Source organism: Oncorhynchus kisutch, linkage group LG23 (genome assembly GCF_002021735.2).
Source record: "Oncorhynchus kisutch isolate 150728-3 linkage group LG23, Okis_V2, whole genome shotgun sequence".
NCBI lineage: Eukaryota > Metazoa > Chordata > Actinopteri > Salmoniformes > Salmonidae > Oncorhynchus > Oncorhynchus kisutch.
Window position 1 is genome coordinate 2,504,247 of NC_034196.2, and position 24,159 is coordinate 2,528,405.

Here is a 24,159-nt window from a genome sequence, read left to right on the forward strand (position 1 = left end):
AGGGCATGTCTGGATACAGCAAATTTCATCCAAAACCCACAGCAGCCATAGATAACCTGGCTATACAATTCAGTAGCCTCTGCTGCGGACCCAATGGGAAAACAAAACAAAACCCACAGCAGCCATAGATAACCTGGCTATACAATTCAGTAGCCTCTGCTGCGGACCCAATGGGAAAACAAAACAAAACCCACAGCAGCCATAGATAACCTGGCTATACAATTCAGTAGCCTCTGCTGCGGACCCAATGGGAAAACAAAACAAAACCCACAGCAGCCATAGATAACCTGGCTATACAATTCAGTAGCCTCTGCTGCGGACCCAATGGGAAAACAAAACAAAACCCACAGCAGCCATAGATAACCTGGCTATACAATTCAGTAGCCTCTGCTGCGGACCCAATGGGAAAACAAAACAAAACCCACAGCAGCCATAGATAACCTGGCTATACAATTCAGTAGCCTCTGCTGCGGACCCAATGGGAAAACAAAACAAAACCCACAGCAGCCATAGATAACCTGGCTATACAATTCAGTAGCCTCTGCTGCGGACCCAATGGGAAAACAAAACAAAACCCACAGCAGCCATAGATAACCTGGCTATACAATTCAGTAGCCTCTGCTGCGGACCCAATGGGAAAACAAAACAAAACCCACAGCAGCCATAGATAACCTGGCTATACAATTCAGTAGCCTCTGCTGCGGACCCAATGGGAAAACAAAACAAAACCCACAGCAGCCATAGATAACCTGGCTATACAATTCAGTAGCCTCTGCTGCGGACCCAATGGGAAAACAAAACAAAACCCACAGCAGCCATAGATAACCTGGCTATACAATTCAGTAGCCTCTGCTGCGGACCCAATGGGAAAACAAAACAAAAGCAGCTCTGCAGGAGGTGAAGTAATATACATGAATGGCAATACGAGCGAATGCTATGAATAACTATACAATAGAGTGGAAGTCATTTTTCACTACATAATAAATACAATTAAGTGAGACAATTATGGGGTGGAAATCTGGAAAATTTACCAGAATGGTGATTAAGATCTTAAGATAAATACATGTTTGCAGTGTATATTAGTGACATCAACACATCTCCAATTCTTACTGCATAAGGCGAGGTGGCTATGGACCCGATCGTGCCTGTTCTCTGTTCCTGAGAAACTGGATCTTTTTATAGATTTAGGTAGCTTGCAAACCTAGAGAGAGCGCAGACTAAAATCACTGTGCATTATAAATTATTCAATTCCCCTATCCACTCATCAGGCTTAGCTACCAGCTTTGTGCTCCTGCCTTATTCCCTTTGTCATGCACACACACACACACACGCACGCACACACTCACACACGCACGCTCTGTGTCTTAAAGTAATGGTGTGTGCCGCATGCCTGCCTGACATGTCAACATTGGCTCCATTATTTCAGTATATACTCTATGCACTGTTTATGCCTGTTAATTTATCGAAGGACCACTTTCCACACGCAAAGGTGTCACACAGACCAAAGGGACATTGAGTCAGCTAAAAACAGCGCTCCCCTCTAGCTTCCACATGCAGGCACAAATTGCAGCGCACTCACACACACACACACACACACACACACACACACACACACACACACACACACACACACACACACACACACACACACACACACACACGCAAAGGTGTCACACAGACCAAAGGGACATTGAGTCAGCTAAAAACAGCGCTCCCCCTCTAGCTTCCACATGCAGGCACAAATTGCAGCGCACTCACACACACACACACACACACACACACACACACACACACACACACACACACACACACACACACACACACACACACACACACACACACACACACACACACACAAAGGTGTCATAAAGACCAAAGGGACACACACACACACACACACACACACACACAAAGGTGTCATAAAGACCAAAGGGACATTGAGTCACACAAAGGTGTCACACAGACCAAAGGGACATTGAGTCAGCTAAAAACAGCGCTCCCCCTCTAGCTTCCACATGCAGGCACAAATTGCAGCGTACTCACACACACACACACACACACACACACACACACACACACACACACACACACACACACACACACACACACACACACACACACACACACACACACACACACACACACACACAAAGGTGTCACACAGACCAAAGGGACATTGAGTCAGCTAAAAACAGTGCTCCCCCTCTAGCTTCCACATGCAGGCACAAATTGCAGAGCACTCACACACACACACACACACAAATTAACTCCCTTCCCCCTTCCCCTCTCTCACACAAACACACACACTATCGCTACTCCCCTTTTCTCATATTCATTTCTTCATCCTTCCTGACAAGCAGCAGAGCAAAAGCATCACACAGGCATTCATATTTACAATGTGGAGAGACTGTAACAGCGGTAGGGGCTAGAGCAGGAGTGTCATACTCATTTTGCCCTGGGAGCAGCATTCGGTCTTCAATAAGGTCCCGGGAGGGCCGAACTGACAATTGCTTATATTTCCTTGCAGTCACAGTTTGCAAAGAATTGTCCTCTATTCCTCGTTTTTGGAATTTTCTATGCTCCCTGACTGTCCAGTGATTATTAGCTAACTGGACAGTCAAGAAACGGTATAAATATAGGTCCATTACAGTGGCGGTCGGGGCTGTTTAAGATGAGCATGGCCTTATGTCCATTACAGCATATTGGATGGCTGTCATTCAAATCTCAATTACCAAGGTCAATATAACATCGATAGGTTTAGGCTACTACATGATACTCAAATTGTCCCTATATCCCTTGATGAGGTTGCTTCAACGTAGCCTACAAATGAAAGTTAACAACGTAGGGGCACAGGTCGATAAGAAAATTTGAGTAATCAAGGTGACAGACAGTGACACATTCAATACCGTAATGCACACTCTTGCCTGCATCTAGCTGATCTAGAGTGTAATCATTAGTCCAAAAGTTGCAAACGAGTGTTTCTATTGGACAAATTCGAGAATGTTTATCGTTCCGTTTAAGAAACGTTTTTTCAACAGAATCAGCAGAATGAATACACCACTGATCACACACAAACACAGTTCACTTTCAAAGCAACCACATACAAACAGCATGATCAATTTGATCATTGTATAATTCCTTCCTTAAGAGTCCATTTGTGGAATTTCTTTCCTTCTTAATGCGTTTGAGCCAATCAGTTGTGCTGTGACAAGCTAGCGGTGATATATATTTGGTAAAAGACCAAGTCCATATTATGGCAAGAACAGCTCAAATAAGCAAAGAGAAATTACAGTCAATCCGGGAAATTTCAAGAACTTTGAAAGTTTCTTCAAGTGCAGTCGCAAAAAGTCTTTGTGAGACGCAGAGTAGGTGAACGGATGATCTCTGCATGTGTGGTTCCCACTGTGAAGCATGGAGGAGGTGTGATGGTGCTTTTTTGGTGACACTGTCAGTTATTTATTGAGAATTCAAGGCACACTTAACCAGCATGGCTACCACAGCTTTCTGAAACGATACGCCATCCCATCTGGTTTGCACTTAGTGGGAGTATCATTTGTTTTTCAACAGGAAAAGGACTCAAAACACACCTCCAGGCTGTGTAAGGACTATTTGACCAAGGAGAGTGATGCCCTCCATAATCACCCAAACTCAACTCAATTGAGATCGTTTGAGATGAGTTGGACCGCAGAGTGAAGGAAAAGCAGCCAACAAGTGCTCACCATATGTGGGAACTCCTATAAGTTCATGAAGTTAAGAGATGACAAGAGTGTGCAAAGCTGTCATCAAGGCAAAGGGGCAACTTTGAAAAATGTCAAATATATTTTGATTTGTTTAACACTTTTTTGGTTACTACATGATTCCATATGTGTTATTTCATAGTTTTGATGTCTTCACAATTAATCTACAATGTAGAAAATAATCGAAATAAAAACCCTTGAATGTGTAGGTATGTCCAAACTTTTGACTGGTACTGTATAAAAATGTTCTTTACACATATTTAACGCCTTTAATGGCTAGGCACAAAACTACCTTCATACATCCATTCATTTTTTTAAACTGGTACTGGTTTCATTCAGATCAGTCCTAGGATGAGGTAGGTAGAGTTGGGTGGGCTATTTACAGATGGACTATGTACAGCTGCAGTGATCGGGTAGCTGCTCAGATAGTTGGTGAGGGAAATAAAAGTCTCCAACTTCATTCAAATTCGTTCCAGTCACTGGCAGCAGAGAACTGGAAGGAAAGGTGGCCAAATGAGGTGTTGGCTTTGGGGATGATCAATGAGATATACCTGCTGTAACGTGTGCTACGGGTGGGTGTTGTTATCGTGACCAGTGAACTGAGATAAGGCGGAGCTTTACCTAGCATAGGATTATAGATGACCTGGAGTCAGTGGGTCTGGCAATGAATATGTAGCAAGGGCCAGCCGACTAGAGCATACAGGTCGCAGTGGTGAGTGGTATAAGGTGATTTGGTAACAACACGGATGGCACTGTGATAGACTGCATCCAGTTTGCTGAGTAGAGTGTTGGAAGTCATTTTGTAGATGACATCGCCGAAGTCGAGGATCGGTAGGATAGTCAGTTTTACAGGGTAAGTTTGGTGGCGTGAGTGAAGGAGGCTTTGTTGCAAAATAGAAAGCCCATTCTAGATTTGATTTTGGATTGGAGGTTAGTTAGCACAGTGTCCAAGGAAGGGCCAGAAGTATACAAAATGGTGTCGTTTGCGTAGAGGTGGATCAGGGAATCTCATGTTCTGACAAACACTGCTCTAGCTCTGTCACCTTTCACCGCAGATGTGGAAGTGCGACATTGGCGGATGCGATGGATGTAGACACATCCAATGCAGATATCTCTATCTTAAAAGTATGGATTTTGATGGGGATTATCAATCAATTATTTGGTGAGTAATTTTAAAGCATATTGAGTTTGTCCTCCCCCCAACAATACTCAAACCACCTGCGGGCCAAATTGGAACCCCTCGCAGGACATATTTTTGACACCACTGGGGTCGAGCGATCCAAGAACACATGTATCAAGATTTAAAGAAAAAAAGTGTGGACTATGCAGAATTTGCCCCTTCCACCACCCTGAAATTCACTTCTAGAATATAACCTAGTCAGCAGGCTTGTCAAACATTCTATTTTTATTTTAGCACACAATTTTTCAGGTTTTCAGGCCAGGTTTCTGAACCCAGATTAAGTGCATAGCGCTGTTTTGGCAGTATCAGAGGTAGAACTGCATTAGTGCTGCCAAATCCACAATCGGCTCCTTGTGTTGCCTTACCACAGACACTGCTAATGGATGCAGCGAAACCACACCCGAGTATATGACAAATCCCATGCAGCCAAATTAGACGTTCAAACACTCGAATTAGACTAATATGCATAAATCCCCCGATCCAAATTCAAATGAATTATGTTTCGACATTTGAGTCATTAGGCTATTTCCAACATCGATAGTGCTGTTTTGAACTTTTAACGCAGCAGGGATAATAAGTAAAGGGAGTGGTTTGTGACACACGAGAGCAGCCGCTCACCGATATGTTAGTTCATACAGCAGTTGCACCTCCAACACCGCCACATCTGCTATGTGGATGTCGGCCAACGCTGGTTAATGCTCGATCTGATTAAGTCCAGGCCTAAGCTTTCTCCCTGGACTGATAGGCATGCTCAGCTGAGAAGGTCCATTGAAAATGCTTTTAAGGCAACACAGTCAGTGTAGTCTGTGTCTGGGAAAGCGGTCCTTGGTGTTTGAATCTAACAATTTTCCTATTGTTTAATATATAGTACTGAAATGTGTGGCACTCATTAGATATGGTTGAATATAATTTGATGGATATGTACGGTACCATTACATTTTGTCATTTTTTCTGCCTATCTGTTAGACTCTTGTCGGTTTCTCTCTACAGCTGACACACAAACATGCGCACATTCGCACGTGCCAACACGCACACATACGCGCCTGCAGATGTAATAAGTTCCACTGAAATGAGAAGAAAGTTGGGGATATCAATAAATTATTTCACCCCCCCCCCCTAACATTACACCACAGTAATGTCTGTTAAATGGAGTTAGAAGATGACAACTTTATTTCTGCTGGCTGTAAATGTTTTTACTATGTGATTCTGTCCAGTGAAAAAAGAAAATCCCAAACCCCTGTCTGACTGCCTGTTTACTAACACATAAGGGACGGTTTGAAGTTTACAGAACGTGGTTCTAATTAGAGAAGGTGTAATTAATTTGAAGAGTGTTCATTTTAATTAGGCTCTGCTAACAACAAGAGGACTTTGTGTTAGAGCCGATTTCTTCCTATTTAAGAAATAAGAGCTAGGCCTACCCGTTTGACAGACAAAAGTATAGGCTGCTATCCATAGATTTGTCAGCCAATTACTCCACCCCCCCCATGGACTCTTTAAATATCTATGTGTCAGTGAAGGGTTTGGTGTGTCAAGTTAAAGCCAGTGGTATACCTACCCCTTGTAACACCATTTAAGAGAATAAAAAAGGAGCAGACTATAACAGCGCTGTAGTCCGCAATGCTTTTTGCTGTAAACAAAGTACCCGAGAAAGACGTGACTCTGATGCATATGGGGATATATTTGGGCTCTATGACATTCAGAGATTGAGTTACAACCTTTTATAGTCAAGGAGATATATAATGTATTTATAAAAGGCTACTTTCTTCTCAGACCCACAAATGCAATGATAGATTCATACAATGTTTTTTTGAAAGGAGATATTTTTTACCCCTACCCTTGTCCATGGTGGTCTGCAAACCCACAACCTTCTGACCAGCAGCACTATATAAATTACCCCTACCCTTGTCCATGGTGGTCTGCAAACCCACAACCTTCTGGCCAGCAGCACTATATAAATTACCCCTACCCTTGTCCATGGTGGTCTGCAAACCCACAACCTTCTGGCCAGCAGCACTATATAAATTATCCCTACCCTTGTCCATGGTGGTCTGCAAACCCACAACCTTCTGTCCAGCAGCACTATATAAATTACCCCTACCCTTGTCCATGGTGGTCTGCAAACCCACAACCTTCTGGCCAGCAGCTCTATATAAATTTCCCCTACCCTTGTCCATGGTGGTCTGCAAACCCACAACCTTCTGGCCAGCAGCACTATATAAATTACCCCTACCCTTGTCCATGGTGGTCTGCAAACCCACAACCTTCTGGCCAGCAGCACTATATAAATTACCCCTACCCTTGTCCATGGTGGTCTGCAAACCCACAACCTTCTGGCCAGCAGCACTATATAAATTACCCCTACCCTTGTCCATGGTGGTCTGCAAACCCACAACCTTCTGGCCAGCAGCTCTATATAAATTACCCCTACCCTTGTCCATGGTGGTCTGCAAACCCACAACCTTCTGGCCAGCAGCACTATATAAATTACCCCTACCCTTGTCCATGGTGGTCTGCAAACCCACAACCTTCTGGCCAGCAGCACTATATAAATTGTCACTTTGCCATGTAATGTTTGCACATTGTCATGTAATGTTTAAAACAGCATATCTATTGCTCTGGTCTGTCCTATAAGTGAGGGTTAATGGTAGGCATGTTCTCTGGAATCCACTTCATGTTTTAATTATTACTTTGGGTAGAGGGGAGGGTCACTTGTTCTTTTTTCAAGTGTTCAGGGACGGTCGGATAAAATATATTTTACTGAAAGGAGGGCCATCCATTTTCATTTTAGTGAGTTCTGATTTTCTCCAAGTACAACCTACTATAAATATCGTACGGGTATTTCACTGAGTGGTATATGAAAAGACACAGTCATACAAGTATGTTGTGCATGGTTGCCATTGTATGTGAACACCTGCTCGTCAAACATCTCATTCCAAAATCATGGGCATTAATATGGAGTTGGTACCCCCTTTGCTGCTATAACAGCCTCCACTCCTCTGGGAAGGCTTTCCACTAGATGTTGGAACATTGCTGCGGGGACTTGCTTGCATTCAGTCACAAGAGCATACGTTAGGCCGGGCACTGATGTTGGGCGATTAGGCCTGACTTGCAGTCGGCGTTCCAATTCATCCCAAAGGTGTTCGATGGGGTTGAGGTCAGGGCTCTGTGCAGGCCAGTCAAGTACACCAATCTCGACAAACCATTTCTATATGGACCTCGCTTTGTAAACAGGGGCATTGTCATGCTGAAACAGGAAAGGGCCTTTCCCAAACTATTGCCACAAAGTTGGAATCACAGAATCATTTAAAATGTAATTTTATGCTGTAGCGTTAAGATTTCCATTCACTGAAATTAAGGGGCCTAGCCCGAATCATGAAAAACAGCCCCAGAATAGTAATCTTCCTCCACCAAACTGTACAGTTGGCACTATGCATTGGGGCAGGTAGTGCTCTCCTAATATCCTCAAACCCAGATTCGTCTATCAGATTGCCAGATGGTGAAGCGTGATTCATCACTCCAGAGAAGGCTTTTCCACTGCTCCAGATTCCAATGGTGGTGAGCTTTACACCACTCGGTGGTAGCATTCTGTGAGCTTGTGTGGTCTACCACTTCGCAGCTGAGCTGTTGTTGCTCCTAGACATTTCCCCTTCACAATAACAGCACTTACAGTTGACCGGAGCAACTCTTGCAGGGCAGAAATTTAACGAACTGACTTGTTGGAAAGGTGGCATCCTATGACGGTGCCACATTGAAAGTCACTGAGCTCTTCAGTACTGGCCATTCTACTGCCATTGTTTGTCTGTGGAGATTGCAAGGCTGTGTGCTCGATTTTATACACCTGTCAGGAACAGGTGTGGCTGAAATAGCCGAATCCAATCATTTGAAGGGCTGTCAGTGCATTCAGAAAGTATTTAAACCCGTTACTTTACAGAGTTAAATGATTTTCCACATCAATCTACACACAATACCTCATAATGACAAAGCAAAAGTAGGTTTTTAGAATTTTTTTACAAATGTATTTAAAGAACCCACTGATATATTAAATTTACATAAGTATTCAGACCCTTTGCTATGTGACTCGAAATTGAGCTCAGGTGCATCCTGTTTCCATTGATCGTCCTTGAGATGTTTCTACAACTTGATTGGAGTCCACCTGTGGTAAATTCAACTGATTGGATATGATTTGGAAAGGCTCACACCTGCCTATATAAGGTCCCACAGTTTACAGTGCACGTCAGAGGAAAAACCAAGCCATGAGGACAAAGGAATTGTCTGTAGAGCTCCGAGACAGGATTGTGTTGAGGCACAGATCTGGGGAAGGGTACCAAAATATTTCTGCAGCATTGAAGGTCTCCAAGAACACACTGACCCCCATCATTCTTAAATGGAAGAAGTTTGGAACCACCAAGACTCTTCCTAGAGCTGGCCGCCCGGCCACACTGAGCAATTGGGGGAGAAGGGCCTTAGTCAGGGACATGACCAAGAACCCGACGGTCACTCTGACAGAGCTCAAAAGTTTGTCTGTGGAGATGGGAGAACCTTCCAGAAGGACAACCATCTCTGCAGCACTCCAACAATCAGGCCTTTATGGTAGAGTGTCCAGACGGAAGCCTCTTGGAGTTTACCAAAAGGTACCTAAAGGATTCTCAGACATGGGAAATAAGATTATCTGGTCGGATGAAACCAAGATTGGGCTCTTTGGCCTGGATGTCAAGCATGAGGTCTGGAGGAAAACTGGCACACAGGCAAGACAACGCAGGAGTGGCTTCGGGATAAGTCTCTGAATGTCCTTGAGTGGCCCAGACAGAGCCCGGACTTGAACCCGATCTAACATCTCTGGAGAGACCTGAAAATAGCTGTGCAGTGATGCTCCCCATCCAACCTGAGAGAGCTTGAGAGGATCTGCAGAGAAGAATGGGAGAAACTCCCCAAATACAGGTGTGCCAAGCTGTATCCAAGAAGACTCGAGGCTGTAATCGCTGACAAAGCTGCTTCAACAAAGTACTGAGTAAAGGGTCTGATTACCTATGTAAATGCAATATTTTTTAAACATTTGCTGACATTTCTAAAAACCTGTTTTTGCTCCTATCATTATGGGGTATTTATTGTGTGTAGATTGATGAGGGGATAAAATGGTTGAATCAATTTTAGAATAAGGTTGTAACGGTACAAAATGTGGATAAAAGTCAAGGGTAGGGAAAATACTTTCCGAAAACACTGTATATTTGGTTACGTGATCTTCCACGACATTGATTCAGCTAACTTTAGTAAACAAGCACCATTGTGAGAAGTGGCAGAGCGAAGCTCCGGTGCGCTCAGGTAGCTCTATATGCCTGCAGTCAGCTGCCCTGAATGAGTAATTGAAGCACACCTAACCTTCTCTTTTGCCTGGTGCAGAAACGAGAGATCACATATGTGAGGCTGTTTTATGAAAATCTGAGAATATTTGGTTGGGTATGCAGTACGTAAGCAACTGCTGCCCCTCGTGTTGAGTTGTGATTTGTTGTGGCCCCTACCCCCATCAAAGTTGCCCATCCCTGGCCTATGACATTGGCCTACGTCTCGTCTTGCGTTACACAGCATATCAGATCTCAACTGTTTAACATCACCAGTAGGCTAGGCTACCACATCCCTATAATATACTGTATATCGTTTTATAAGTGAGTATTGTGTCTAGGCAACTGAAATAATCGTAATTTACAAAATTTTAAATTCAGGCTGTAACACCAAAATGTGGAAAAATTCAAGGGGTGTGAATACTTTCTGAATGCACCGTAAATTCCTTAAAAAGGGCAGCCCCCCCCCCCCCCCCCCCCCCCCCCACACACACACCTTGGGCCAATCAGAGTAATTTTGTAAATGCCAGATCTCCATGGCAAGATACATAATTCACCCTAGTTTACAGTCCCTTTCCTGATTTCATTGTGGGGGACAATGAAATAATAGGATACATTTACAAACGTGCAGATATTCAATTAAAATCAGTGAAGCAGGAGATATTTCTCTCTCTCTTTGATGACTATGTAGAAGCAGTACAGAGACATAGCTAAAACTGTGTGTGTGTGTGTTTGTGTGTGAGAGTATGTATGGCCACAAGGAGAGTAGATAATTGTCCCATTAATTGTTTTCCTATTTGGGCGTGGAGGAAGCCGACAGTAATCCATTAGCTCTGCTCTTTGGTGGCTTTGACTCGCTGTCTCTTTCATATCAAATGCGATCTGGAATAGATGGTGGATAACGGGAAGAACTATGGCGAAGATTAAGATAACAATGTCTGCATCCCAAATGGCACCCACCCTATTCCCTATTATGCGGCCAGGCCAGGGCCTATGGTCAGAAGTAGTGCACTATATAGTGAAAAGGGTGCCATTTGGGATGCACGCAATAACAATACTGATAGATGGTGATAGTGGAGGGGTGATTGCAGTGATGGTGACGACTAGTATGAGGGTGGTGATGATAAGAATGATAATGGGGGATAAAAATGATGATGACTTTGATGATGATGACTTTGATGATAATGGCCGTAACGGCAATGACAATATAAGAGGAAGGCGATGGGAGATACTGACCAAACGGATGGCAACGTAAAGCCAAAGAAAGACAAGCGAAGAGACGGGAATAAGAAACAAACCAATCGCTCTAAAATAAACTACAGCTTAAAGTTGACAGGGCAGCCGAAGCAATGACATAATTGTAACAAATCGTATTCTGCAGGGAACGTAACGGTGCTTATTTCCAAACTATGGCCTCCACTGAACAATAAGTCTATATTTCCATATTTCCATATTTCATATGGGACCCATCTTGTACCTTCTGCTGATTCCTCATCTGTGTGACACAACATGGTGGTGTAATCTCTCCCTTTCACCTTCCACTGTTGTATTGTAAATGAATTGTATTGTCAAAATAGCACATCTCATCTCAAAAAAGGTTCCACTTCTTATAAAGTTAGGTGAGAAAACAATCAAAAGAAGCAGAGCAGAAGATCTTAGGATTTAATAGGTAAGCGTTCGAGTGACAAGCACACAATGCACACAGAGTTCTCTGTCTAGCAAAATCAAACCTGTAACCTAAACATTTAATTGAAGAAAAAAAAAATCTTCAAATCAACACAGAACTACATCTAGCAAATACATTATCTACAAAATGTACACGAAGTTGAATCAGGAGCTTTCATAATACGATAAATTCATCCAATAGTCCACACACTCAGTTTGTCAGTGTACCTTGTTTGGGTGTGTGTGAAGCCAGGAAGATAAAGCATTGGTAAAAGTATTTTTAAGGTTACAAAATGCCGATACTTTTCCCAAAATGCCTAGGTTTTCCAGAATCCAGGTTAGAAGATTGCTGCAATCAGCAGGGAATAAACAGGAAATATGTGAATCCTTCCACCAGACTTTCAGGAAAGTTTTGAAACCCTAGTAATAATCCAATCAGGGAGTGGTTTATTGTACTGACCTGTCGATGATTCCACACATGTCAATCTGCAGGTCGCTGTAGTTTCCTATCAGCATCTGTTGCACCTTGATCAGATCCACAGCATTGTTATCCACATGGATGTGTCTCATACAACCTTGGAACACGTTGAAAGGGTTTCTGCATTCCTGGTTATTCTTGCTATCCGGGCAACCTGTGTTAGACCAAACGCCATCAATCAATAGCCATTCCCTAGTAGGACTTACAGAAGACAGGTGGCCATTACCCCATGATAAAGAATTGTATAGATATGTGGTATCATATATGAATGTACATTGTTCATACAGTAGCGAAGCAGAGTATCTTCATGATCGTCTAGAAAAAATACCATACAGCGCAAGTCAAGCTCAAGGCCAAGTGTTGAACACAGGAGATTTTCTAAGCATTAGTGTTATTCTGCCTGGTTTCGAGTGTGTTTAGACCGTGGACATTGAGCTGGTGCTGCCTGCCTGCTTGGCTCTCTGGTTACACTGCTGGCTAAAGGTAATTAAATGGCATGACAAGCCTGCTGAAGAGCCTTTGCTGAGAGGAGGCGAGGAGGGGGACAGAAAGACCAGCTCAGAAGCAGAACTGATGGAGAAATGAAGGGCGCTAAAGATGAGAAGGATGATGAGGAGGAGCAAGAGGAGGAGGGGAGGAGAGGCGAGAAGAGAGGAGGACAGAGAGAACAGCTCAGAAGCAGAACAGAGAGAACTGAGAAGAGCTAAAGAGATGGAAGAGGAGGATTAGGAGGAGGAGAGGTGAGAGGGACAGAGAGAGCAGCTCAGAAGCCAAACAGAGAAACACTGCTCTAAAGGAAGCTAAATTGGAGGAGGACAGATCCTGCAGTCTGGTTAAGAAGTTATATGCTTCTTTGCACTAAGCCCTGAGATCAAACACTACTGGTCCAATTCAAATCTTGATACATTTATGCACCAACAGTAGTCAAAGTTACACTTGCCTATCTAACTACAATTAGGGTTAGTCCTTGGAAATCCAAGCAGTATTTACACTTAGGGCCCAGAGTTTTTCCTGGTCATGTGACACAGTCAGGAAAAACTTGGGGTCTAATGTCTGATGTAAGTGTGTTGCTCTCTCTTACCTCCAAAGAAGAGGTTGTTTCCTGACACCACAGGGAAAGATGGGCTGGCATGAGCTGTGGAGCTTTCCTCTTTATCCACAGTGATGGTCAGACGACCTCTTCTTGCAGTCAGGTCTACTGAATGCCACTGGCCGTCGTTCAGACCAAACCCTATAGACAGAACATACACAACAACAATGTGCAAGAGTCAGCGTTTCAAAACAGTAAGCTGCTCTCAGATAACTCGATATTCCCGTATAACAAAGTCTTAGGGCGCAACAAGGACGTTTTACTTTTACAGTGATTAGCTATCTAGGGTAATAAGACTATTTCCTGAAATAAAAACAGCACATGGAACACAAAAAATAAAACGTCAACCAGATGTTACTATTGATCTGACCTGTGACAACGTCCAGTAGGATCCTGCCAGCCTTGTGTATCTGCAGCCTGACTCTGGTCTCGCTCAGGTAGAGCCACAGGCTCCCCACCTGCTGCTGGAGGTCAAAGGTTAACAGAAGGCCCGCTCTGTTCCAGGTCCGGAACTGCAGGCTGATCGCCACACCAACCGCCACCAAGGCAACCCCACCGCCACCGGCGTCTCTCTGCTGTAGAGCTGCACCCGGCAACTGGAGGAAACTCTGGGCGCCAGCGAACGTCACTGGGACGGAGACCGGCTCAGCACAAGTAAAGGTCACATTGCCCTAAAGAAGCAAAAAAAATCGATAATAATATTGAAATATGAAAAACATAAATATGAATTAGACCTCAGCAAGAAGATGAAATAAAGCTAAGGGACATCTGACCTGAGTAAATCGGGAATAGCAATAGAAGAGATCGAGCTAATCAGCTACATTTCCTGAAGGAGGGCATAATACATATTATCATAATGAGAGTCCTCAAACTTATAGTGACATGGTCTCAGGACATTAGCAGAGCAAACAAAGAGGACTGGTGTCAAAAGCTAAACTGGCTAAACCATACTGAGCGCTGCGCTCAACCATTGTTTTGCTTCAGCTAAAACAACGGTGAGCACAGCATTCAGTTAGGATTTAAACAGGTTAGTTAAATGCAGATTTCTGAAGTAATGACTGCAGGCTGTCTGTGAGTCTGAGAGTACGGTTTGGACATCTAGTATGTTGGCCATTGTTGTTGGATACTGGTAGAAATGAAGGTTTCATGGTCCCTTGCTGAGGCAGCAAAAGTGATGTATTACAGTACTGTCTAGCCCAAAGGGATATCAGGGAGGTATCTTTATAGCGGTTTGGCTTTGCTGTTCAGTAACTGCAAGAGGGAAACAGTAGCAGTCAAAGTGATATGCAGCAACACATGTAGTGTAAAGTGCTTACAGTGTGTTACAGTACTGAACAGAAACTTCAGGCCCAGAAAAATGACAAAGAAAATGTTATGTCCTTAAAGTATAATCCTTTGGCTGGCTGTCTTTCTTTATTTTAAAAAAAATGAAATCATTACCCTCATTAACATCCTTATTACATTTAAACAAACAAATGTCTCATCTCTGGCTACTGATAATCCCTTTTTTAGATTGAGGGTGTGTACTCTTTTCAGTGCAAAACCTAAAAATCTTTTCCACACGGATGATTTCTCATTTCTCCCTACTTCATGTTGGAGTGGTTAATGTAATCATTTACAAGATGGAAATGTGTTCAGGAGAGAGCTAAATACCACCTAGAGGGATTTAGCTCCACAAAAGAAGACTCTGCTCCCTATCTCATCATGGATTTGTTGAATTAATTAATGGACCAATCAACATGAAAATAACCCATTTTTGTATTGAGTAGGGCTGTGACGGTCATAGCATTTTAGATGACGGTATTTGGCCAGCAAATTAACAATGTCACCGTAATAACTTTTTGAATAGCATTCTTTCATTTTTATTTACTTAATTTTTACTCCGCTCTTGACTGCGGGGGCTGGCAATCTTTCAGACAATTGAGAAACAGATGTACGATCTCGTTTAAGAAAACCTTTGGACACTGTTGTGGAATGATCAGAATTAGTTGGGTAACATAGATAAGATGTGTTATTTTCATGATATGCTTATGAGTTATTTCTCATAAGAATGTATTTTGTTGTACTATAGTGGTGGCCATTGGCAGTTATCTGTTCTATGTCAGGACTAAGTTGCATGGGCCACAGAGAGGGGAGAGGTCAAGGGGTCATCATGTGTAAACATATCTTTTCTGTGTGCCAGTGACTCCCTAATTTTCTCATGGGGGGAAAGGAGGGTGACAGTGTCTGGAATCATTCTATGCTCCCTCTTTGTTGACCTATAGGGTCACTCTCCTCTCCGTGAGTTTGTCCTCTGATTGGTTGTATTTAGAATTGGTTCTATCTAAATGACAATTTGATATATATCATAGGGTGGGGGTAATGTCTTGGTACCATTTTGTACCAAGGACGAGATAAAAGCTTTGTTTAGGAGACCAAACTGAATGATAATTTATAGCCCACTCTGTCTGACTAGGGGATATTCTCTCTGAAGTAAGGTTTTTTCTTTGTAAGTTCCTAAGACATGTGTTTTGTCATGTCGTCTAGAAGGGGTGGATCTTTGCTACAAAGGATCCCATTTGCCATTGTGTGAGGCACTATCAACTTTTCATTAGAGATACTGAAATGTTGAAAGTCAAAATGCTATTGCAAAAGCTTAATTATTATTAAAGGTAAAGATTAAGCATAACTCTGACTCGTGTGATTTGCTCTCTCATCAGTTGGTAATTAAGGAAGTTTCCACGACAACACACCAACTCATTCAAGGGTTTTTCTTTATTTTTACTGTTTTGAAAACTATTAAATAACATATGGAATCATGTAGTAACCAAAAAAGTGTTAAACAAATCTAAATATATTTTATATATGAGATTCTTCAAAGTGAGGCTATTAATCATCATTTTTATCTCGGCAGGCTTTTTAAACGGTGGTTTAATTGACCCTGGTCAGTCAATCAGCCTCTAGCTGACTCAACGGTTAACCTGTCAACTTCATAGTTCATCTTTATTTTAATTTCAACAATTTACTACAGTGATGTGTTCGATGCCTTGCTTAAGATTGAGGTAATAAAAAAAACCCGCTGGGGCTGATATGCTTGATCCATTTTTGCTGCAGCCCCTCCCCCCCTTGATTGCTGAATCATTAACCCATATTTTGTATCTGACGAATATATCTGGTACTAAATAATTATTGGCCTATTTCTAAACATTAATTGCCTCGCTAAATTATTAGAATCCTTGATTAATTCTCAGCTGAGAACTTTCATATCTTTGAAATCTATTCTAAAATGAATATCAGTCGGGTTTTAGACCAGGTCATAGCACTATCACTGCTGCATCCCTAGTTACAAATGATGTGGTTAACTGTATGGATAAAAGGCAACATTTTGCCCTCTTCATTGACCTGTCAAAGGCATTCGAAACTGTTGATCACTCACTGCTAATACAGAGGCTTTTCTCAATTGGCCTAGATCAGCCTGCACATAAATGGTTTAAAAATGACTTGACAGAAGGATCTCAGTGTATATCTACAGAAGGTGTTAAATCAGGGTTCCTCGATATTATGAAAGGTGTCCCGTAGGGATCGATTCTGAGTCCTGTAGTTTTTAATATTTACATTAACAATATTGACTTGTCTCTAAAAAATTGTAACCTGCATTGTATGCCGATGATACTGTTTTGAACGCTATTGCCCTCAGTCTGCCTTTATAGTATTCCAGAAAAACTTTATTGACCTGAAATTAGTACTGGATGCCGGTAAAACAAAGTATATGTTATTCTCTAGAGCACATAAAAAAATAAGTCAGATGATTTAAGCATATGTAGTTTGGATGGTGTACATATTGATCGTGTGTCCCTGCTTACAAATATCTAAGCGTCTGGATAGATGAAAAGCTGTCTTTTAAAAAAGCATATTGACGACTTAGTTAAGAAGCTGAGAATAAAAACGGGCTTCTATAGAAATCTTGTTAAATAGCAGAAAGCAGATTATTCAATCGATGGTCCTAGACTGTGGCCACATCTATATGAACGCAGCTGCCACGTCGTTAAAGCCGTTAGCATTTATCATATTGCTTTATTACCGGCAACATTTTTAGTACTCATCACTGCATTCTATATCAGAAAAGCCCTCTTTGATGTCCAATAGTCCCATAATATCATTACTAAACTTTAGACATACAAGTTACCACATGGACGGCTAACTCTGGAAATGACTTTTGTCTCTACTGAGTTAGGTAAATCAGCTTTTTGATTTGATTATTATTATTATTTATAAACTTGATGTTCTGGTGCCTCTAGGGCGATTCAGAACGCTGACTAAGGACCTTATTATTGTTTTTTTATGACCGTGTTTTTCCTTTCTGCTTTCATTTTTGATGTGTTTAATTTCAGTCATTTATGTCATTCAGGGCTCACCTGTTAAATCAACATTGGTCTCAGCATGAGATCAAATAAAGGTGAAATAAAATGTAAGTATTCTAAATCCTAATTCAATGCATCAGTTAACATCATTTGGAAAAAAACATTCTACACGATCATGGACATGTTTTCATCACAATACCAGGCAGCCATTGTGAGTGTACCCATGAGTTTACCAGTCACATTGTCAGGGTTAGAGGTTCCAAGACAGTTTTAATAATTCTATTTCTGTGCGCTACTGCATTGTGGGAGAAACCAAAGACTTGTTTGCTTGTTTCAGAAAGTAAGTAACAAAGTTTCTTCATGTTGTGGCAGAAATAGACTCAACTGCAAAAATGCCTGACCGTCCCGTCATCAGTCAGCTGTTAGCTTTCTTGGGGGGGGGGGGGGGGGGGCAGCCCTAGTGTTGACTACAACAGCTGTCCCGTATATACACACACAACTCTTTGTCAGGTTAAAGCAGGGTGCAAACACCTTCCAAACCTCAAACAGTAGAGGATGTTTCTTATTTTCCAATGCAACTCCAAAGAATACAGCTCAATATATACATCACCTGACCTGGGCTCAAATATCTGTTCTTTTTTAAATACATTATTCCACTTGTTCTATTGTCACAGCCAGTCAAACTCAATCAAGGTCAACTACTGTATTTGAAAGAAAACAAATACTACTTGAAACCAGGTAGGAGGATACGCACAGTACAAACCATCCAAAGTTCCCCAGGGTCGTATTCTCTAAACACCAAACAGATGAAAACGGATTTTAAACGGGAAGGGACAACCTGAACTAGTGCACACCTGAAAACTTTTTCCGATGTGTACTATACCAGAACCTCCAACAGCACACATTATTGTTGTAGACAAACTCAATGAGAGCTTGATGATTAGTTGACAAATTGAATCAGGTGTGCTTCTCCGGAGCTATAACAAAAATGTGTGCTGTTGGGGGTACTGGAGGACTGGAGTTGGGAAACACTGCACTATACGACCAAGGCTGAGGTAACATACCGTGATGGAGACCTTCTGGCGCTGCTTGGCCAGATCATTGACGTTCACCTCATTCCAGAGAAGGTTCTCAAGACACCCATGGAAGTTCCTCCTGGACAGAACCATCTGTGTTCCATGGCACTGGACGCCACCAAAGCTTATCTTGTGAAAGAACATCCAGCCAATGTTAACATGCTAAAATGTTCTTACCTACATTATCATGACAAGCGACTATGACATAGGAACATGCTTGAACTAGTGGTGATAGAATAGGATTGGAAGTGGTTCATCAATGACCGATATTTAGGAAGTAATAAAAGGCCAAGTAAAGTAAGTCACTATCACATTAAAGTAAAGTGAAGTAATGATCAGATGTTGTGTATTTAGGTAGGGTCAACAATGGCACTGTACACATAACTGTCTCAGTAGGTCTTACATAGACTATGACCAGAAGTGAATTGTGTTTCAATTTCAATAGAAAAAGATTTTCAACTCCCATTTATTGAAAACAGTCTAGAAATATTACATGGAGGTCGGGTAAACCTTTAACTGAAATGGGCTAAATCAGGTGCACGCAGAGTGTTTCTTGGTAGTCTTAAACAAATCTACTTTGAAACAAAAATCTACACCTCACACACATGGTTATGGGCTTAAAGAAGGAAGATACCATGTCAGATAGAGCTGAAATGTACACAACTTTGAGTTTGAATCCCAATATTACACTTTATATACATCACAGAAGACAAATATAACAAAACTGTTTGACATAGAAATAGAGGATTTTGGCATAAAGATAAAATACAAATGTATTAATGAAATTATGAAAAATGTTAACATTTCTCCCATGAGGCCACTTGAGGGCAATTTGGTAATTTGACTGTTATTGATTAGAATATTATTTTGGATGGCCTTGGATGAATCACTCTTGTAGGGAATTCAGTGGCTATTAGACATCCGTTATAGAAAGCTATAACTCTATTACATATACGTTTTATTGTTTGTGTGTGTGTCTCCTGTGTGTGTCTCCCCTGTGTGTGTACGTTGTACAGTATCTGTGAGCACATCTGTTGGAGACAAATGGAGCATGCTATTTGGGAAAGCATGAGAGAACGCAGGAATGGCTTTGTGTGTGTGTGTGTGTGTGTGTGTGTGTGTGTGTGTGTGTGTGTGTGTGTATCTGTGGAATGATTTGAGGAACAGATCACATACAACACACCTCGTTTATCTCAAAAGGACTGAGTTCTGCAGGGACCTGGATCTGCTGAGTGCTTTTATCCACAGTGAAGTTGACATGGCCGCTAACACGCTCGATGGCTACATGGTGCCAGTGCAGGTCATCTAGAAGACTACCCAGTGACACGACCGTGTGGCTCTCAGGACCAGTAGAGGCACCTTTACCTAGAATACAACACAGAGTCTGGTAGAAGTGAAAGTGTTCTCCTTTCTAGGCCAAGCAATGCTAGAATAAGGAATGTTTCCAGCAGTGGAGACTGGTGAGGGGAGGATGGTTCATAGTTATGACTGGAATGGAACAAACAGAATGGTATCGTATACATGGAACCCATGTTTTTGATGTGTTTGATACCATTCCAGCTATTAATATGAGCTCGCCCTCCCAGGTAAAGTGCCACAAGCAACAACTGGTTTTCAGTGTTTAGGTCACCACATACTGAAATATTCAAGAGATACAAATAGCAGTAAGAGAGGCGCCAGTCAACTACTCAATCTATCAAGCAACATGACTTCCAAGCAGTTAACCGAAGTGACTCAGGGAAAAACAGTTGAATAGTGCCAAGATCTTGACTGCTCATTGTTTCAATGTTTTAAACTACAATAGACAGTTAATTGAACCTCAGACAGGAGATTTATGTGCGCCCTAGTCCCTACACAGTGCACTAATTTTGACCAGAGCCCATAAAACACGTGCTCTGCATAAGGAATAGGGTTCATTTGAGAATCAAACAGAGGCAACAACATCATTAACAGAGATTGCATGCTGCACGGACCTCTGGAAATTACGAATGTGTGTCACTTTAACACATTAATTATGTAGATGTTATTTGTATGATGTCAGATTAGTTTAGAAGAGATGGGGATGGGGCACGATGAAGAGGTTTTGAGGGCGAGCCTCACAAACAAATAAATATCAGTTTATTGGTATTGATTAACTGAGCTGCAAACTTATTCCGTCACCAAGGCAGTGTGGCCTATACCTAGGGTGCCTCCCAAATAGCCCTATTGACTATTTAGAGCATTACTTTTGACCAGGTCCAATAGAGCTCTGGTCAAAAGTAGTGCACTACTGTACAAAGGGAGTAGGGTGCTCTAAGGCCCACAATAATCCCCATGAGCAGATGTGAGGGAGGAGTCTCGTGGCAGAGTTAGAGTCTTAAAAACACATTATTTTGCTCTGGTGTCAAACTTTAACAACTCTCCTCGTGATCAATCTTTCAGAGGGTAAGATTGGACGAGGTTGTCGCTATCTCACAGTGTCAAGATCTAAGCACGGATAACTTTGTAATTAAGAGCAGTGCTGTTATAAACAGGACTTCCAAAACCCAGGATACATCCCAAATGGTACCCTTTTGACCAAGACCCATTTGAGACACAACATTTAAATAAACCATGCTGGTGAACATCTGCTCGGGTACAGTGATGTTAAAGAAGACATTTTGGGGATAGAAATAGAAAAATAGATGACAACGAGCAAACAGCAAGGTACAGCATCTTTCTACAAATTATATATTCTACACAAAGTCATTTGTTGAGACGGCCATCTGAAAACAGCCTTTTTTATGTTCAGGTAGGTGCCAAAAGAAAAGAAAAGAAAAGCTTAAATGCACCTTGGCATAGATTCTACAAGTGTCTGGAACTCTATTGGGGGGATGAGAAACCATTTTTCGAAGAGAAATTCCAGAATTAATTTTGTTGATGGGAAAACGCTTTCTCGGGCAATGCTCCAGAATGTCCCGTAAGGGTTAAATTGTTTTATTGGTTAACATCGTTTTCCTGCTCATCAAATCATTCAGGTACCACTCGTGTCCTGTGGATGGGGGCATTGTCATCCTATGGGGGCATAGCCATGGTAGCCAAAATAATGGCCAAAATAATAACCCTAAGCATAATGGGATGTTAATTGCTTAATCAACTCAGGAACCACACCTGTGTGGAAGCACATGCATTCAACATACTTTCAATATACATTTACTCAATTGTTTCCATTATTTTATCAGTTACCTGTATATGTCTGCTGTTGACCAAGGAAATGCAGAGCTCTTATATAAAGAGGCAACCATAAAAGCCATAACTCTCCGTTGATGGGGTAGCGAATGCTTTGTGTCTGAAAGATCTGGTTATTTAATGTCATTATATTTGCTGGAGAATAAACTGGAATACTCAGGGGGACAGCCTGAAAAGAGCATAATTTAATTGTATTTATGCAATTACGTCGTTTGCTGCAACTTTAAATCAGATTAAATAATCATATCTGGAGATGTAGGATCTTAATTAGATATTTTGTTGCTGAGAATGGTCCTGCAAAGCAGGAAATGCAAACTAGCGTGTTTGTGTTTCAAAAAGGCTTCTAAAGTTTGTAATTTCCACTTAGAAATGTCAGACTTGATTTTCCCCAACTAAAAATGTATAAACACCTACACAAATGTCCATTAATTATAATCCACATAATAATTCAAATTTCCTGTTGCTGCATGATTATGTTCCTGCTGTAGCAAATTGGCTCAAATTCAGAAGTAGGATCTTAATTAGATACAGTTTGCTACAGCAGGAAAATAATCCTGCAGGTCTACATCAGATGCTGGTGGAAGGAGCTATAGGAGGATGGGCTCCTCCCACCAGCCTCCTCTGGTCTACATGTATCATTGACAGAAAGGTTAAAGTCATTAAGAATGATGAAGGCAAGGCTTGTTGCCATATAATTGCTCTGACTAGGTTTATAGACTGCGGGTCTCAAAAAAAAGACTGCCGGTCTCAAAATTACAAATACAAATGTATTAAATACAAAAATTGGCTATCGAAAATTGTGAAAAATAAAAAAGCATACCAGTTTTATTTAAGATCCAAAAAATTGACAGCTGCACCATACAGGTTGCAAAATAGTTTGGGAATAGATTTTCGTTGTACCACAAAGGCACGCCAGATTCAAAACTTAGAATCTTTCACTTTAATTATACAAAAGTCTTGCAACCAATAGAATACATGAAGGATACAACCATCGCAGCTCTGCAGAATCAATAGATCACTTCTTTTGGTACTTCCCATATGAAACTTGGTTTTGGTCGCATGTTCAGGAATGGCTGAAAAACTGCAACATTTACTTGGTGCTAACTTTGCAAATGGCACTGCTGGGTGACTTGAAAAGTAAAAGTCAATTGATCAATAATATAATACTCTTAGTAAAATGTTGTCTCTTTAATTTACAATCAGTAGAAACTATGAGAATAGAAAGGGGCAGAATTTTTGTGACACGTCACAACACAGTGGAGAAATATATGGCAGATAGAAATCAAAACTGGATGGTCTTGAGATAGATGGGAGGGGTTGAGGGTATTTCTTAATTTCACCTTTATTTAACCAGGTAGGCTAGTTGAGAACAAGTTCTCATTTGCAACTGCGACCTGGCCAAGATAAAGCGTAGCAATTCGACACATACAACAACACAGAGTTACACATGGAATAAACAAAACATACAGTCAATAATACAGTAGAACAAAAGAAAACAAAAAGTCTATATACAGTGAGTGCAAATGAGGTAAGTTAAGGAAATAAATAGGCCATGGTGGCGAAGTAATTACAATATAGCAATTAAACACTGGAATGGTAGATCGGCAGAAGATGTGCAAGTAGAGATACTGGTGTACAAAGGAGAAAAATAAATAAATAAATACCAGTATGGGGATGAGGTAGGTAGATAGATGGGCTGTTTACAGATGGGCTATGTACAGGTGCAGTGATCTGTAAGCTGCTCTGACAGCTGGTGCTTAAAACTAGTGAGGGAGATGTGAGTCTCCAGCTTCAGAGATTTTTGCAATTCGTTCCAGTCATGGGCAGCAGAGAACTGGGAGGAAAGACGACCAAAGGAGGAATTGGATTTTGGGGTGACCAGTGAGATATACCAGATGCAGCGCGTGCTACGAGTGGGTGCTGCTATGGTGACCAGTGAGCTGAGATAAGGCGGGGCTTTACCTAGCAGAGACTTGTAGATAACCTGTAGCCAGTGGGTTTGGCGACGAGTATGAAGCGAGGACCAACAAACGAGAGCGTACAGGTCGCA

At 41.7% G+C, this 24,159-nt stretch overlaps 1 protein-coding gene across 2 annotated transcripts in view; it reads right to left on the reverse strand.

Annotated features, from left to right (window-relative positions):
• Positions 1 to 24,159, reverse strand: part of LOC109868726 (contactin-associated protein-like 4) — a 205,921-nt gene that overhangs the window by 76,260 nt on the left and 105,502 nt on the right. For both annotated transcript variants that reach the window (XM_020458457.2, XM_020458456.2), the window contains exons 6-10: positions 20,086 to 20,267; positions 18,891 to 19,031; positions 13,857 to 14,157; positions 13,478 to 13,627; positions 12,379 to 12,550 (exon numbers count right to left, since the gene is read on the reverse strand). In XM_020458457.2, the coding sequence (XP_020314046.1) occupies positions 12,379 to 12,550; positions 13,478 to 13,627; positions 13,857 to 14,157; positions 18,891 to 19,031; positions 20,086 to 20,267 (946 nt within the window). The remainder of the gene's footprint in view (positions 1 to 12,378; positions 12,551 to 13,477; positions 13,628 to 13,856; positions 14,158 to 18,890; positions 19,032 to 20,085; positions 20,268 to 24,159) is intronic.